Consider the following 18,668-nt stretch of genomic DNA (forward strand, 5'->3'; position numbering starts at 1 on the left):
CTCCTTTGAGACTTACTTTGTTTTCCTTTTTTATGTAGAAGGAAAGATGGCAAATAAAACTTTGAAGAGGCTTAATTTTAAAATATTTGGAACAGGCTATATACACGGCCCAGGATCAAGAGATCTTTAATTGGTTTTATTTTTTGTTGTACTAGAAGTTACACACTTAGCAAAGGAGACCTCACTTTGGAACTATGTTCCTATGATCTTCAACTTTCAAATATCCACTGATGCTTACTATCTTATTGATGTTTAGATAGGAATGTGATTTAATGGAGTCCTAATGACCTGTAGCTTAGTCTTAGGCCACCAGGGCTGGAAGGTTTGAGCCGGGCCTGGGCCAGCTAAACAACAACAACAAGAAAAAATAGCCAGGCATTGGGCCAGGCACCTGTAGTCCACCTACTTGGGAGGCTGAGGCAAGAGAATCACTTAAACCCAGGAGTTTAAGGTTGCTGTGAGCTGTGATGCACTCTACCCAGGGTGACATAGTGAGACTGTGTCTCAAAAAAAAAAAAAAAAAAATTGGAGTCCTAAAAGAGTTGAAGTTTTATCATTAACTGAGAGCTAACAAGAAAACTCAGTCGAACAACATACTATAAACCCTAAGCATTCTGATCAAGCTTTACTCACCCATATAACACACTATAAACCCTAAGCATTCTGATCAAGCTTTACTCACCCATATAATCGGGACAGTCTCTGAATCATTCGCTACATAACAACAGCAAATATTATGTATCTTTGAATAAAAGCAATAAAGACATCTTGTATAAACTAAAACAAGAAAAGTAACGATCCTGCCCTCAACTGCACACAGCTGCATTATGTCTTTTACTTATGTAATGGTGCAGTGTGCAGCTGGAATAGCCAGAGGTCCTGCACGAATTAGCTAGTGGAAACAACAAAAGTATCATACGTAAAACGTAAAACGTAACACCTTAATTTGTTATATGTTAGCATGTGAAAGCAGATAAAGAATTCAAACCCAGTGTTTACAATGAGCAAGGGAATCAAGAGCATGGGAAAAAGAAACTATCCAGATTTTATTTCAGAAGTTTCCAAGTTTCAAAACTGCCCTACATTTAACAAAACTAACATTTTTGAAAAGGAATAAGTTTCCATAGCTTGAGCTGCTTTTAACAGGAAGGGGGGAATGGGGTTCACACGTATGTGGTACTATTAACTTAGATTAGTATTCATAACTGGGTTATTTGATGGCAAGAATTTACTCATGTATTAAAGTAAATTAATGATGAGCTGAACTCAAGACCCATGTTTTTTCCTGCTGCAAAATCATGCTATCAGTATCATAATACAATTAGCTCAAATATGTATACACTTACAAGGTCTCCAGGTTATCTAGTCCATCAAAACAGTGTTGACCCAGGCTTTTAATTTTGTTGTTATGAAGATGCCTATGGGGAGAAAAAAAAGCATCAAAATGACTTTTACATCTTCTAATAACCACTGTTATAAATGTTTTACGTGCCTAAATTGGTGTTTTGAAGGAATGCTACAGCTAAACAAGTCAACACTTGACTCTGGATAATAAATGGCATTGGGGTAGTTACCTCTGCTTTACACTGCACAGACTCACTGAACATAGAATACCAATAGAGAAAATATCTCTAGGGAAAGATGGTACCCACAGTGAAGATTAATATTCTATCTAAGTTAAAATTCTGGTTAACTCTTCTTAATTATATGAAGCAAAACTCTGACAAACTCTCCCATTGGGAAGATAAGGGGGTGGCTGCATGGAGGAAGCCACAGTTTACAACAGTGAGATTGGTAACAGATTGGAAAGGAAAGGCTGTTTACATCCAAGTTTTGAAAGATTAAAAATACACAAAAAGCTGGAACAACATGAAGTATCCCTAGAAGCTATTTCTATAAGCATCTCAAAACAATTTCGCTTATTTTAACGCTGAAAGTACAATGTCATAACACAAGCGTAGAAATGTTTTCAAATGACTTGATTTCTTATTTCTTCCCATAATTACAAATAGCCATTTATTTAGGAAGATTCAACAATTATTATCAGATGTTATTTTTTGAGTTTAATCTGGTTGTACACAGGCAGTTTCCCCAAGCACTAACTATAACAGGAGCATGCTCAGTGAGGTACTTGCATAATCATTTGTCACGAGACACCTGTTCTTGCGCCCCTTCCAATGGACACAAATAAAAGGTACTCACAGAACGACGAGGCTGGAAAGGTTGGTAAATGCAAAGTCGGGGATGCTGGAGATTTTGTTGAGAGCCAAGGTCAGCGCCTGCAGAGTCGGCAGGTTGCTAAGGGGACGCACAGGCACCTCTGTCAAGCTGTTGTCATCCAGCCACAGGTGCCGTAACTGAACAAGCCCTTCGAAACTGTCCTCCGGGACTGAAGTAATATGGTTGGCATCTAAGCGCCTGACAGAAACAGAGACAACCATGCTCAGTAACAAGTTCTAGTGACAGGAGTCAGTGAGACTCACACAACTCAGAGCCTTCCAAACAAAAAGGACTTACAAAAATGACCAAGACCATGGCATTCCTTATTTCATTAATTTCATTAGAAGTCCTCATAACATCTAATAGCGTTTCCAAGGTCAGCATATGAAAGTCCATTCTTTTCCTTCTTTGGTAACAAAGGGATGTTTCCAAATCTACACCTTTCAACTATCTGTGACTACGAAGTAACTGTATGGTAGAAAGATATACACAATTTAAAAAAAAAAAAACCTCACAAAGCTCAGTTGGAATTTTATAATTTTTTTAAATTTTTATTTCAAAATATACCTATTAAAATGAAGAAAAAAAATACAAAACTAAACTAAATTTACTTTAATGTTACTTTAAACTATGACTTGATATTAAATTTAGTCACTGGCAGCGCCTGTGGCTCAAAGGAGTAGGGTGCTGGCCCCATATGCCAGAAGTGGTGGGTTCGAACCTAGCCCCAGCCAAAAAATAAAAATTTAGTCACTACTCTGACTTGGTACAAAAGAGAAACATTAGAAAATAAGTTACAATTGTTTTTAAAGCAACAAACCATTCCAATAGATTCTCAATCATCCTTATCATCACCAAGAAAGTTAAAAAATATTATAGAAGCATCATGCACTAGCAAAGCAACCCTCCCTTCTTCTCGTAGTTGTAAATAGTTTCACAAAATTACTTTGCCAAAATTAACAGTCATTAAGAAAAAGGCTGAATTTGCCTAGGGGAAAAGTTAAGCAGCTCTTCCAATCAACGTTCTTGTGGATTTAAAGCTTCTTCCATTTTTCTAAAAATTTTGGAACTAAGAACACCTTACTAATAAGATTACTCATACTTAAAATTAAGTCCCCATCTGAAAACCTGGAAACTAAGTTCTTAAGTATTATTGTTGGCACGACCAGCCATAATTGTTGGAATAATTGCTTTTCAACACAAAGACAACCTGGTATTAAGATGGTGAAGGACAGTGGGTGCCAGGCAGATCACAACTGTCCTCACAAACCCCTTGTTGATATATGTTCATCATTTATATCCATGCCTCCCAGCCTTGGACCTTTTTTTTTGTGTGTGAAAATTGGGAAGCACAAAAAACTGATAAAAATTCAAAATGACAGTGTATTTTTGAAGAAATCGGGTTTGGCAGCTTTCGAGTTCAGGAAATTCTGAATTTTAGAGTGGTTATGTGCCTCCTGTTTCCTGATGCCTCTCCAACCTCAGTTCCTGACATAATTGTCCCTTCCCCTCCAGGCAAGTTCTGGGCCCCACTCCCAATTAACTGCACCCAGCCACAGATGTCCTTCTCTCCTCCAGAGAGGCAGAGTAGCAGGGGGTTAAGACCCTTGGTCCTGGAGTGTGTGATGGTGTCAAGATAACTGAGAGAACCTCAAAAAAGGACAGCTCAGGACACTGAGCAGCTGCCTTAAGAATCTGCCTGTAAGCACACTTTTAGACTTGTTTATTCTTTGAGCTTTCTAGAACTTACCCTGAGAAGAGACAAGTAACCTCTCTATAACAGACTGGCAAAGTAGTGGCTACAGAGCTGTTGAGAAGATTTGCTTTAATGAGTAGTTAGGAATGTGTTCAAACATACAAATACAACTCAGAACCTTGTGGAACATCCACTCTTAGAGGAGGGAGACACTAAACATGTAATCATACAATTAAGCATATAATGGAACTGAATAATTATATAACTGAGTTATACTTTAAATTTGACGCGTTCGAATGGAGCATTCCATGAGGCACCAAGGATAAAATGGTGAATGCACCAAGCGTGAGATCTGTCCTCCCAAGACCGACATTCTGGAGGGGTAGGGGGATACTTCATAAACAAATTACAAAATGATTACAGAGCACTTAAAAAGGTGATCTGAACGTAAATAGGCTCCTGAGATAAAGGCCAATGGAGCCTGAGGAAAGGAGCTCTCAGAAAGTGTGGGGTCAGGTAAAGTGTCTCTGAGAAGGTGATAATTAAATTGAGACCTGAAGAAGGAGCCAGAGACAAAGCAGGAGCTGGGCAAGGAATGTTTTAGGCAAACCAAAGAGCTAGGGCAGAGGCCCAGGAGCAGACACCAAGTGGGTGTGATCTCCCAAATCCCAGGATGTCAGAGTAGTTAGAACTCAGGAGGGGAGTGGAGGGTGTAGGGAGACAAAGTCTGGGATGCAAACAGGGTTCAGATTCCATAGGCCAGGTAGAGGGTTAGGATTGCATTTAATTTAATTTTTTAAAAATGTTTATTTCTTTTTATTTTTTGAGACAGAGTCTCACTATGTTGCCCTCGGTAAAGTACCGTGGCATCACAGCTCACAGCAACCTCAAACTTGGGCTTAAGCGATTCTCTTGCCTCAGTCTCCCAAGTAACTGGGACTACAGGAGCCTGCCACAATGCCCGGCTATTATTTGTTGCAGTTGTCATTATTTAGCTGGCCCCCGGCTAGGTCTGAATCCTCCAGCCTGTGTGTACGTGGCCGTGGCCAGCACCCTACCCACTGAGCTACGGGGTGCCACCTGGATTGTATTTTAATTACAAATTGAAGTTCCTCTCCAGTTTCTCAGTGTTACAGCAGGTGAAAAGTTCAAATAGCATATTATATCATATCAATTATAATTTATGTTCATATTCAATAAAATATTGGGAAATGCATGCCCAGATACACTTACAATGCCCTTAACTGAAATTAAGTCCCCTCTATAAAAGTGTTTGAGTAGGACATGGTAAAATAGTATAATAAGGAAAATTGCCAGAACCTTTCTTAACATAAATTCAGTTACACCCTCCCTTTATGGTCCTGCAAATTCTGTGCCATCTCCCATCAAGGAAAAATGATGGCCTTAACTTACAGCAAGATAACCAGGTGAGTTTTGAGCTAAGACAGTAGCAGAACTATGTTCTATACAAAATAATAGCAAAACATTAAATGTATAGACGCAATTTCCTCTGTACTAAAAATTTCCCCAAATTATAAAGTATCATACAAATAGGGATTAACAGGAAGAACTACAGGCTAATGAAAAACTGAAATAAGAAGTTAAATGAGGAAAAGGATTTGTGGTGACTCAAATGGTTAATCCTTATCCCTCAATTCACATGTGGGTGTGGTGACACACCCATAAAGATAAAGAGTTTGCCCTTAGACTGAGATCAGTGTTCCACGGAGAAACTGTTTCAGACTGTGGCTCTGTACCAATGCCCTACATCATTAATGTTCATCTTAACTGAAAGACCATGCAAAGACTATAATGATCCTTTCAGTAGACGGTAAAAAACATCAGATACCTCGTGAGGTAGAAAGGTTACCTGGGCCTCTTCCATAAGCTCCTGATGGCAAGAGATAAACTATTACTTTATGTTATGTCCAATGTTACTGTTATAAGGTTAATGACACAGTAACTAAATTCCCTTACTTTTTGTTTTGCAAGTGTGCTTCAAATTCTCTATTTTCAAAAGCCTATTTTACATCAGACCGAGACTCACATATTTTAAAGTTTCTTGTCTAAAATGAAATTACAGTAACAAAATAATACCAAAGGCAGGTATTTACTGCTGAAAGTTTTTGTTGTCAATAAACGCCTACCCCGTGTAATCAAAGACTCTCTTTTTTCACTTCTAACTTACCAATAAGGAAAAGATAATATGTATAAACATATTTTTAAATTATTGAAGGAAACCTAGGAAATTTGACCTCTAAGATCCTTTAATATTCCATCAGAATGTGATCTGATCTAAAGAAAAATTTCAGGGGAGCTAATTCTGACACGTCATAATTCCCCACTCAGGTAATGCTTTAACCATTTTCATGGCTTCTTGGAGGCCATGGTGCTACCTTTTTACTGGCACCAACAATTTCAGATTTTAAAGTTATCATCAAGCACACACTTGCATCAAACCACTTCTCAATTTCAATCCATCATGAACTTTGTTCCTGTCAAGCACTGTTCAAAACCACAAGGAGATCTTTCATGTAATTCAGGTCTGAAGATCTGGTTTTCAAACTGACTCAAGTGCTGATAAGACTGCTTTACACCATGACAGAATTTGAATTGTATCTAACTTCACCACTGCACCCACTATGCTAACAAACCCATGAGCATTTCCTTCTCAAATAAAACAGGCCTGACACAGAGCAGTACCTTGTGTTACTGATACATATGAAAACATCCGGATGCCTCCTGAAGCAAAAAAAAGTTTGCTGTGCCTCCGCTCCCTAGTCCATCCCAATTTGGATAATTTAAACTAAGCAATTCACTCTATATGAATGATGTGCCCAGTGTGCATTGTTTTAGATTGGGAGACCTATGATTTCTGTGAAAAACACTTCAAACCATCTATATTACCAATAAATGTCTCATGTGTTTTAATGAATTATTGACCACAAATTAGAATCCACTCGGATGTTTTCTTGGAAATCTTTCTGTTCTGAAGCTGCAAATGAGATTCTCGTCATCTCTTTTTTAGCCTTCAAACTAGACAAAATGGTCGAGTATTTTGACTCTTAAGTCTTAGGAAGTAACAATTCAGTCTGAAGATCTTGAAGTAACATGAATTCTGAAGAAACAAAAGAAAACAAGAACTATTTAAAATGTCTAATGAATTCAGGTCCGAGAGAGGTCAGAGGGTTTCCTCCACATACACCCTTCGGAGGTGAGAGAGGGCACAGCCAAATAACATGTTTGCAGAAGACACTTATTCCAACTGGTTCATTTTGAGAGTCTACCAGGACCCTACCCACTTAGCTGCAGTGAAAAACAAATCCTTACATTCCATAACTTACCATTTTAGTGAAGCGAGCTACTTAATACAGACCACTTTCAACTTTTATTTCAACTAGTAAATTAAATGGCCAACACCCTGAAGTACTCCTTGTTTATGACATTAAACACATTTTAAAGTTTAACTTTTATAGCATATATTTTATTAGTACATATTTTTATTTTCACGTTCGTTTCCCCTTAACTACCAGAATATCTAATCTAAAATCACACGGCAAGCTATCACAATTTCCTGTGATGTCTTCTTGGTACAGTTAAAAAGGGTTTTACAATGGCAAACCAATGGGACAGGGAGCTCGATCATTTTCACCCGAAGTTTTCTCACATCCATTTCTACAAAAGCTTCTATTTATAGTTATTTCAAATTACAATAAAAAACCCTAACAGAGTAGCATACAAATAGGTGATGGAGTTCAAATGAAATTTTATAATCTAGCACCTGTAATGTGATAACAGCTACATTTCTTAAATTAAGAGAGGTTCTAGGGATTTTTTTTAAAAAATACAACTTTCTGGGCCCTACTTTAAACAGAAAATAACATTACCATTAGAATACAGCCTAAGGAATCTCCATTTTAGCCATCTCCTACTAGTGATCTCATTGCAAAGCATGGTTAAAGTGCCACACTTTGAGAAATTATGCCCCAGTCCCCTGTATGCAGGATTTAGGACATGAAGTGAAGCAGTGCAATGTGTATTCATCATTCTAGTAGAAGCCAACAAAGCTCCTTGTCTTTTTTTTTTTTTTTGAGACAGAGCCTCAAGCTATCCCCTTGGGTAGAGTGCTGTGGCATCACAGCTCACAGCAATCTCCAACTCCCAGGCTCAAGCGAGTCTCCTGCCTCAGCCTCCCAAGTAGCTGGGACCATAGGCACCCACCACAACGCCTGGCTATTTTTTGGTTGCAGCCATCATTGTTGTTTTGGTGGGCCTGGGCTGGATTTGAACCCGCCACCTTAGGTGTATGTAGCTGGCACCTTAGCCATTTGAGCCACAGGCACCAAGCCAAAGCTCCTTGTCTTAAAGAATACGTTTTCTCTCTCTCTTTTCTGAAAAGTTCCTTTCACCAAATGAGGAACTATATAATCAATTTGTTCTGATTATCATTATCACCCAAAACAGAAACCTCTTTACGGCTGTTTCTTCACTGTCAGGGCACAAGACACCAGATCTACTGTACACATACAACTCTGGTTCCAAGAAGGTGCTGATCACCAGCTATGCACAAATTCATGGAAATACACCCAGGGAATACTCAGTAGCTTTCTCTTAGCCTCTAAGACAAGCAAGGAGGTAAAGAGAACCACCTCACCAAAGGACATTTTGATAACTGCACTTTTAATTTAAGATAAAAGGATAAATCTCCCCTTTCCCTAGGATCCCAGTTCTCCTAATGATTTAAGAATGAAGAAAACCAAAAAATTACTTACAAAGACTGTAAAGCACTCAGTCCTCGAATGGCTTCACTGGGTACTGTTTTCAACTGATTATTCTGGAGGGTTCTGGAAGGAAATTTGGGGTTAGTGAATAACAAGCAATGTTACCATTTTTCAGAAGAAGTCAGAGCTATTTCTTTTCAAGAAGTATTTCCAATGGCAAAGGGGCGGGGGTTGAGTGTAGCAAGCACCCAAGACAAGAGAATTATAAAATCAGGAAGCATTTGTTACAAAGCCGAAAATGAAAACTATGTTGCTACCCCAAGCCATCTCCCAACAAGGACCTGCTGGGTAATCCACATTTCCAGGTGTTGTTTCATTCCCAGGAATCAAGGCACAATAGCTAATGCTGTCTTGACCTTGGGTACTGTCAATGTTAATTGGGAGGTATAACAAGTTAACTGAGAAGTGTAATAAACCCAGTGGAATCTTTAATGCCTTTTCAAATTAAAATAAAGCAGAGGCCACAAACATGGACATTAGGTAAGGCCAATTTTACCAAGAGGACTGCAGGCCCTGAGTTCTTAGGGAACAGCAGCAATGTCCTCAAAGCATGTGGTGCCAGGTCAGAAACAGACCTTCAATCATCTAATAGGAGCCAGGTGAGACTTCAGAGGCCGAGAGGGGAGGGTCATGTGAAACCAGGAGTTTAAGTCCAGCCTGGGCAACACAGTGAGACTCCCTATCTTTATTTTTAAAAAAAAAGGTAAACAAAAATAATAAATATGAGATAATCATCTAACAGGACCTAGAGAATGGAGGCATAGATCTATACTGAAAATGAAATCCTTTTACTTTTTGCCTAAAGCCATTCTTGTCCCATTAATAAAATGACTGCCTGAAGTGAGTCATAACCACAGAATGGAAGAGGTGAAGGGCCCACCCATTTAACTGAACCAGAGAGGTCGAGGGACCTGCTGACGGTCACACAGCGAGGCAGTGGGTGAAGCAGGAGCAGTCAGTTCACCTGTTTCCTGATCTGCCACACTCCAAGCTCCTGACTTCTGCCAGGAATTTATTTCCTGATCCCTTGCTGGCTATAAAAATCACAGGCATCTCAATTCCCTTTAGCTCTAAAATGATTTCAACCTTTGGAGCTGCTGTAAGCCTTTTTCTTTTTAGGGTCAACTAATTCAAAGTTCTCATAGATATTAAGATAGGCAGAAACAAAACCCTACCAGTAAAGCTTAAATAGAATTTTAATTCAATGCATTAACCACACACACCCCTAACATTCAACTGTAACATGCCAAAGGTCAGAATACCTATTATTTAGAGTTTTAACTTTTGTTATCTAGACTCTAGGTTGCCTAAATCAACCTCTAGCCTCCCACCCAACCCATTGGCCACTCCTTAAATCTTTTAATCCTGAACTAAAAGAAACTGTGCTTAACCTAGTTCCAAGCATGTTGACTATGCAGAAAGAAAATACACAGCCAGCTGTGAAACTCTAAAATTGCATTACTTACAGAACTTTGAGTTCTTTCAACCCAGACAAGGCCTTTGGGTGGATAAAAGAAAGGTCGTTGCCAGCCAATTGTCTAGAAAAAGAAAAAAAAAAAAAGTAGCAAGAGAAAAAAAACAGTAATTCAGATTTAAAATTCAGAATTTACAAAAACCTAATCGGTGATTAAAGGTCTACATTAAACATTCTCAAGTCTATCTGACATTAAACGTGGAGTTAAACCTTTACTGCAAGGATCTCAAGATTTTTCCAATGAGATAAATGTCTCCAGGATTTTTTTTTTTTAAGTCCTGATACAATAATTTAAACAGGCACATTTTTATTCTGGTGAGGTCAAGCAAGCCAAAACACATTAAACCAAATTAAGTTTGCTATTCATGGTCCCTCTCGGCAGTTTGCGTGTTTTCTAAGGACCTCATAAATGCGGGCTACTGGTCAGCAGGCAGGAGTGTTTATACAGATCAGTGCAAACCAGTCTGTCAGGGAAGAATGCCTTTGGGAGGCAAGCTGCCCTGTTATCTCTACAGAACCAAGGGCAGCAGACCCCTGCAAAAGAGAGGCAAAAAGGAAGAGTCACTGCAAGCGAAACTTTCTAAACAAAGACCTACCAACTTTTTTAAAAGTAAGCATTTTCCCAAACACATTCCGAAGGGGAAAATTTAAGTGGGAGGGAAATAAAGAAAAGATAAGGAACCTTCAGGTCTTTTTGTACGAAGTCGGAGCACACAATGCATACAGACCCTTGGGTGTGCACACACACAGAGAGAAAAAAAAAAAAGGAAAAAAAACTGAACAGAAGACATTAGGGAGAAGCACCAGGAAGTAGGACTGAGGCTCACATACCTTGCAGACCCGTGAAGGAAGGTTTTCGAGTACGTGCTCAAAAAATGACAGTTGTGTCAACCACAGGACTCCTCCAGGTTCCTGGTTCTGTCACAGACACTCCTCTAAGCAGCTAGATTCTAAAACCATAATTTTTTTCTTTTGAACAGTCTCTTACCTTTACGTCTTAGGACCACATAGTCACCATGTCCTCCTTTAAAATTTATAATCCTTTCTTTAAAAGGTTTATTTCCAGCCAGGTGTGGTGTTCATGCCTATAATCCCAGCAGTTTGGGAGGCTCAGAAGGGTGGACTGCTTGAGCTCAGGAGTTGAGACCAGCCTGAGCAAGAGCAAGACCCCCTCTCTACTAAAAAAGAGAAAAAACTAGCTGGGCATTGAGGCAGGTACCTGTAATCCCAGCTACTTGGGAGGCTGAGGCAACAGATCACTTAAGCCTAGGCGTTTGAGGTTGCTGTGAGCAACAATCACATCATGGCATTCTACCCAGGGAGACAGAGACTCTGTCTCAAAAACTAAATTAATAAATTAGGATTTCCACTATCTTTCCTGTTCTCCCGACATCCTAAGCCTTATTCACGAATTCGTTCATTCACTAAGAAGTTTCATTCGTTCATGAACAAATAAGAGCACCTAGGACGTGCCAGACACCCAAGGTCCTCTCCTGAGACAGCAGGTTCTCCCCTCTTCCAATCTGTTCCATTTACACACCCTGATTTTAGGGACACAAGGAGGAAGGATCCTTTGTCAGCCTGAACATTTAAAAGGCATTGCAGCCTGAGGCTCTTACAGATGCACTATTGTGTCCCAGCGAAAATGCAAATGGCCCTGGGAACGGCAATATTGGATCCTTAACCAACAACACAGAAGGATGTGTGGGCTGAAGCTGGGGGCGGGGAGGGGGGTTGGGGGGACAGCCAGAGGACTCAGAAACCAAAGGGTGAGTACATGGAATTATTTATTTAATAGCATGGATAACAATGCTGGATTCTCAAGCACCATCACAAGTTTAACACAGGGTTCACACCCCTAAATTCTTCCCCCAAACCCTTCTGACTGCATACTTTGCTCCTCACAAGGCACTCTAGCACCTGACCTTACATTGTGCACCTTTGGGGGCTTCCCATAGTCCAGCCTCACAAGAGTTTACTTTATGTCATCAGCCTCAGAGCTTCTCACCTCCCAAGCGTGCACTATACTTAAAACAAGGGATTTTTTTTTTTTTTGAGACAGAGCCTCAAGCTATCCCCCTGGGTAGAGTGCCGTGGCATCACAGCTCACAGCAACCTCCAACTCCTGGGCTCAAGTGAGTCTCCTGCCTCCGCCTCCCAAGTAGCTGGGACCACAGGCGCCTGCCACAACGCCTGGCTATTTTTTGGTTCCAGCCATCATTGTTGTTTGGCGGGCCCGGGCTGGGGATTCGAACCCGCCACCTTAGGTGTATGTGGCTGGCGCCTTAGCCACTTGAGCCACAGGTGCAGAGTCAAAACAAGGGATTTTTTTAAAAAGATGGTTTTAAGGACTTTTTCGTGCTTCATTTAAAAATATTTCTCCTTGGCAAATCCTCTTGGTTCTAGACTAGTCAGCTTCACCACTACATCTTTTAAATACTTCACCTACCAACCTCATTTTTCACCCCTTAAACACCCGACTGCAATGCTACTTCCCTGGAAGGCTTTGGTTTTTACAAACACAACCTATGCAAGAACAGCTAAGAGCTCATAGTTAACCTGAGTCACAGGTTACCTTCTACTAGCTGTTTCTTGCATATTAGTGTTGAAGGCCAAGTACAGGTGCTTTCGAGAACGGGGCATGCATCTCATACTTCTGTTACCACCCTCCAACGTGCCCACTCACTAGCCAGAAGCTGCTTTCTCACAAGTTCCTCCTTGAAAACGTTCACCATTTCAACCCCATAGCTCATAGTCAGCCTTAGTGCAAGCCTGGTGCAAACAATCCTAAAGAAGCTTCCTACACCCCAGGCTCATTCATTAAATTCAACTGATAATGCTCACAGCTGTAACCAGTGTGTAAGAGGCCACGTTTTAAAAGATCAAATTGCACCATAAGGGGCACCAGAGGCCACTTCTCCCCCAGTGCCTCAAGGAGTCATGTGACTGGACGGGTCCTCCTGTGGTTGAATGACCAGTGTTAAAAAGCTAGTTTGCCAAAAAGAAAAACACTCTGAGCAGACTGAGGCTGTTACAGCATTCTTGTTACCGCAACGCAGTCTTCTTTCATCTCTAGTATTCGTTTAGAATGTTTCCTTGTACTCATGGGCTTTCCTTCAGTTCAGCCCATTGGGCTGGGCTCATGAAAAACAGTATTTTATTAAGTAACAAAGGAAGTGGCAACATGCAGGACCCCTGATTATCTTAACTAATCAACAGAAAAGACTGTTTAACCACATGAGCTAAAATATTTGCTTCCTTTCCCCAAATCTCTGCCCCTTGAATAAGCATGGGAAAACTAAAGTAACCTAACTTGAAAAAGCATTCTCTTTCTCCTCTACTTATCGTTAATATAAATGACAAAATGAGCTCTCCCCATGAGGCTTATCCCGAAACACAAGCCAACTATCTGGGGAAGTAAACACTGCTGGCGGGTGCTGGCTGGTGATAATGCCTGAGGCCCTGCACCTCTCTGATGACTTAGTTTCCTGCTGGAGCAAACACCTCATGTGCAGCCTTCAGGTCTGACTCTACCTAAGTTTACCAAGCTGCTGTGATAATGACTAATGAGCTCAGCAGCTCCGTAAAGGCCGCTGCAGCATCAGCAACTGCACCTCCAAAACCTCTTCACAGTTGGCTTATTTCATGAGCCAGTACTTCTTTTTTTTTTTTTTGAGACAGAGCCTCAAGCTATCTCCCTGGGTAGAGTGCCGTTGCATCACAGCTCACAGCAACCTCCAACTCCTGGGCTCAAGCGAGTCTCCTGCCTCTGCCTTCCAAGTAGCTGGGACCACAGGCGCCCGCCACAACGCTCGGCTATTTTTTGGTTGCAGCCATCATTGTTGTTTGGGGGCCCGGGCTGGATTTGAACCCGCCATCTTAGGTGTATGTGGCTGGTGCCTTAGCCACTTGAGCCACAGGCGCTGAGCCAAGCCAGTACTTCTTAAGAGTAAACCTAAGGGATGCCTCCATGTCTAAAAGCTCTGATCTAGAAAAGAGCAAATCAAATAAGCAACAGGGTTAGGGAGAAAGTCCCAAAATCTTTGGAAGAAAAGAAATAAGGACCCACAGCCATTTCAGGCACGGTGATAGTGATAGTTGGTACAAGGACATTCTTTCACTTCAATCTCATGACAAAAGCCCTGCTTCTCCAAGTGCCGGAGAGGTTAGGTGATTTGGCATGAGTCACATAGCTGGCAGGTGGAGGAGCCAGCATCCTGATTCTTGCCGGGCCAACTGCCTCTGGTGTGTCCCCAAGATATTAGAAAACAACTCCCAGAGAGGACAGGTCAGGCAGAATGGAGTTGGGCAAGTCTGTAGCCTTTTTTGAGTTTCCATAGCTCTCACCCAGCAGACCAAAGCTAACAAGGGAGGGACTATGCATCGGCAGCTCAGAACTGCAATTACGGAGCAATTCTCAGCAGACCAACAGTGCCATGCTGCCCACAGCCAAAAGTGACCAGCGGGAAGGGGCTGAGGACGGGATCCTGGAATGCCCAAGGGTAGGCCAAGCTCCAGACTCATTAGAACGACACTCAGGATATAGACAATTCTCTGTTGTGCTTTCTTTCTAGCAATTCCCAAGGAAAAAGGGGTGGCTGATACTAAGGAAGATTTTGTCATTAGTGGACCCCTATTAGCAAAGACCAACTACTTTCCAATATGTGCCTGGGTTTGCACTTTTGGGCCACAACCAACAGTCCTTAGCCTCTCACTACTTGAAGACCTTCTGGCTGGCCCCAGAAACCCTTTTTAATTAGTTAGTCCAATGATGCTATTTTTTTTTCTTTTTTCTCACAATATCTTTTATTATTCTTCCAATGGCTGTGAAATGCTGAAGAAAACAAAAAGATGACTGGGATGGGAACAGAGAATGAAAGGGGCATGATTTTCTGTCATAGAAAGGTGTGCAGTCCCAGGCACCATTTCTCATCTGCTCTGTGTTCAGCCCCAAAGACCATAAAAAAGGGCATCACTCTGAGAGGTTTCGATCCATCCACTTTTTACTCTTCCTGCTGTCCCCTGAGTTTAGACCCTGATCTTTTTCTCCTGGATTATTATTATTATTTTTTTTTTTTTTTGAGACAGAGCCTCAAGCTATCACCCTGGGTAGAGTGCCCTGGCATTACAGCTCACAGCAACCTCCAACTCCTGGGCTCAAGCGAGTCTCCTGCCTCCACCTCCCAAGTAGCTGGGACCACAGGCGCCCGCCACAACGCCCGGCTATTTTTTGGTTGCAGCCATCACTGTTGTTTGGCGGGCCCGGGCTGGGGATTCAAACCCGCCACCTTAGGTGTACGTGGCTGGCGCCTTAGCCGGCTGAGCTATAGGCGCCAAGCCTTTCTCCTGGATTATTGCCATGAACTTCCACAAGACTCCTGCCTCAAACCACTTAATTATAATACTGTGAGTTCTAAATCTTAAAAAGCACAACTCGGGGCATTTTCCCAGCGGCTCTTTTTCTCCTGCTCAATTAGCTGAACTTTGAATGTGACCCAATCCTCCTTTACCACCTTATCCCCATCTTTCTTGTTTCCTACAACTTCGTATTACTACTACATCCCAACAAACCATGCTTTCCACTTGATTCTTCACTCCTATCCTTTCCTTCACCTCAAACACCTCCATTCCAGCTTCTGCCACGGACACCTTGCTCAGGTTGTCTGAGTTGAGGACGGCCACCAATACGAAACCACTACCTATCACCTCCCTTTGATTCCACAGGTACCTTAGGGTGCAGCTTTCTCATTGGGTCTTAGTGTGCTTCCACTTAACGTGCAGGGATGAGGTCATGTTCCTGTTATATCCCCTCGCATGAAACCTTACATATATCAGATGCCTGAGATTGGCTGTTAATACTTTAACAAAGTCCCAATACCTTATAAGACTCTGGATTCAAAAAGGGAACACTACTACCTAAAAAGTGGGAAACTTCCTCATTATCTTTCCGTTCTGCATCTTTTCTCCTCTTTTTTTCCTTTCTACTTCCTCACTCTCCTAACAAAAAAGACTCCTTGCTGGATTCTAGAGAATCAAGTGCTCAGGCAACAATTCTCTTTCTCAACATGGGCTAGGAGTATAATTTCTTAAGGAAGGGTGGAAGGGACTTTAAACACGGGGATACCAGTCCATGGATCAACAGGAGTAGCTCAACACACTCCATGTGTACATACAATCACATTGATTTAAAAGAAATTTAGCAGGACTTCAAATAGGGACAAGTTTACCTCAAGGCCTCTATTGATTCTCCTGGTCGTACCAGTCCCAGAAGCAAAGAAAGCGAAGCCAGAGAACGCAGAGACAGAGAAAGGGTGGAGAGGGAAATGGCATCTACTAGACTTCCGCTCTCCCACTGGATTTGGAACCTTTCCAGGAAATGGGATACAAGTAGCTCAGTGTGTAATGTCTTTATGAGTTTGTTTTGTGTGCATTTATTATTCACAAAGACCATGAATTCACATGAGGGGCTCCTTCAAGGGGAAGGTTTTTGAAAAGCAAGAGTTTTTGATAATATTTTCTATTCTGAATGCTTATACTTACTACCTGAACTTTTTAAAAAAAGTTTTATTTAATTAATTAATTAATTATCTCTTTTTTTTTTTTTTTTTTTTTGAGGTAGCGTCTTACTGTTGCCCAGGCTAGAGAACTGTGGCGTCAGCTTAGCTCACAGCAAACTCAAATCCCTGGGCTCAAGTGCGTACCCGCCACAACACCCAGCTAGTTTTTCTATTTTTGGTAGAGCTGGTGTCTTGCTCTTGCTCAGGCTGGTCTCAAACTCCCCAGCTTAAGGAATCCTCCCACCTCTGCCACCCAGAGTGCTAAGATTACAGGCATGGGCCACTGTGCCTGGCCCTGAACTTTTCTATCTGCTGTCCCTCCCAGCACGGGGAAAACAGGAACAGTGCTGGTTAAATATGGGACACTGTCCACGGTGTGTATGAGAAGGCCACATTTCAGAAGGTAATCTGGGCCAGATTCTTTGTGAAATGCACTGACCTAGACTGAGATCTCTTCACTTGGGGACCAAGTTAAAGAAACAACAGAGATGAATAGTAAACCAATCGGTTTTTACTTCTCAACGAAATGTCTAGACTCGGGTTTCTTCTGGCCTAGTCCAGACATTTGACTGTACCATTTGGCTGGAATTCTAGCCAAGAATTAGTAGAGTGGGGAACACAATCTATACACTGACTAGACATGTGAGCTGAGCTGGGGGGAGGGCAGGTGAGGGTTCAGTAACTTCCAGCAGCTGCTGTGAAAAAGCAAGGGCGGAGAGAGAGAGGGAGCAACAGCAACTGCAGGAGGAAGGCGTGAAACGCGCCTGGCACACAAGTAACAGCTTCACGAAAGGCAATGGCTCTACCACATTATGGAGAGGCTGGGGAGGAGGCAACAAAGGCAGAGACAGGCCATAGACCAGCCCATACACTGGTGTGCTGATCTTCCTACCTGGCACGGCACTAGGGTCAAGTCCTGACTGCAAAGTACTTTGAAGGGAAGCACCAGCCTTCCCTCTGATCAACATTTATCTACCCCTTGTCAATGTCTTCTCCCCTTCTCCCCTTTTCTTTCTATACCTACTTTTGAAGACCTGCATAGGAAGTATCACAGGCTGTATCCAAACACGGCCAGGCTGCCTCCCCTGGGAAGCCATTAAATTCCCTCAAGTTATGTGGATCCCCACAGTGTCATGCCACCTGCAACGTACAGCAGGCACCCCCAGCGGCCCATGACACTGCCTTCGGAGAAAGCATTCCTAGTTCAAAACTGACCTGGCCCAGTGAGGTGAGTGAAGGCTTTATTACATATAACTTGAAGTCAGCAGGATCCAAAATTTTGGCAATTGTTCTAAAGAGCAAAAGACATGATGTGACATGCTTTTATTAAAAGTGTTCAGCCATATTGATATGTTAAGAGGCCCGGCTGACTATGTGCTCAGAACTTTGTTGGCTCCTGTGAGAAATAAAGAATGAAGGAGGCTGTTCCGGTGCCTTTTAGGAGTATCTGGTATCAATACACATAAAAAAAAGTTAACACCTGGTGTGGTGCTTTTCATTTTCATTAACCTGCCATTACACAGGGTGAGCACTCCCAATCCAAACATCTGAAATCTGAAATCCTACCAAACTCTGAAGCTTTTTAAGTTGCAACGTGATGCTAAAAGATTTCAGATTTTCAGATGAGGGATGTTCAAGCAATGCAAATATTCCAAAATGTTAAAAATCTAAAATTTAAAACACTTCTCCTCCCAATCACTTCAAATCAGGGACCCCCAACCTTCTGGCCTTTAAAAACCCTGTGTCCCAGGCCAGGCAAGTTTATCACCCTTCACTCTTCCTGGCTTTTCTTTTCTTTTCTTTCTTCCTTTCTTTTTTATTTTTGCTAAACCAAAGAGGAATGTGAGCCTCTGTTTCCGCTGTGTCTTGCCCAAGGTCCTGCAGCACAGCTAAATAACGTAATTCCTGGAAATAAAACAATATATAATAAATAAACTGAT

General features: G+C 41.7%; 1 protein-coding gene across 2 annotated transcripts in view; it reads right to left on the reverse strand.

The window, feature by feature from the left end:
- Positions 1 to 18,668, reverse strand: part of LGR4 (leucine rich repeat containing G protein-coupled receptor 4) — a 102,085-nt gene that overhangs the window by 16,083 nt on the left and 67,334 nt on the right. For both annotated transcript variants that reach the window (XM_003781195.3, XM_023507794.1), the window contains exons 3-6: positions 10,164 to 10,235; positions 8,689 to 8,760; positions 2,203 to 2,418; positions 1,347 to 1,418 (exon numbers count right to left, since the gene is read on the reverse strand). In XM_003781195.3, the coding sequence (XP_003781243.1) occupies positions 1,347 to 1,418; positions 2,203 to 2,418; positions 8,689 to 8,760; positions 10,164 to 10,235 (432 nt within the window). The remainder of the gene's footprint in view (positions 1 to 1,346; positions 1,419 to 2,202; positions 2,419 to 8,688; positions 8,761 to 10,163; positions 10,236 to 18,668) is intronic.

The sequence above is a fragment of the Otolemur garnettii genome, unplaced genomic scaffold (genome assembly GCF_000181295.1).
Source record: "Otolemur garnettii isolate 467f Iridium unplaced genomic scaffold, OtoGar3 scaffold00001, whole genome shotgun sequence".
NCBI lineage: Eukaryota > Metazoa > Chordata > Mammalia > Primates > Galagidae > Otolemur > Otolemur garnettii.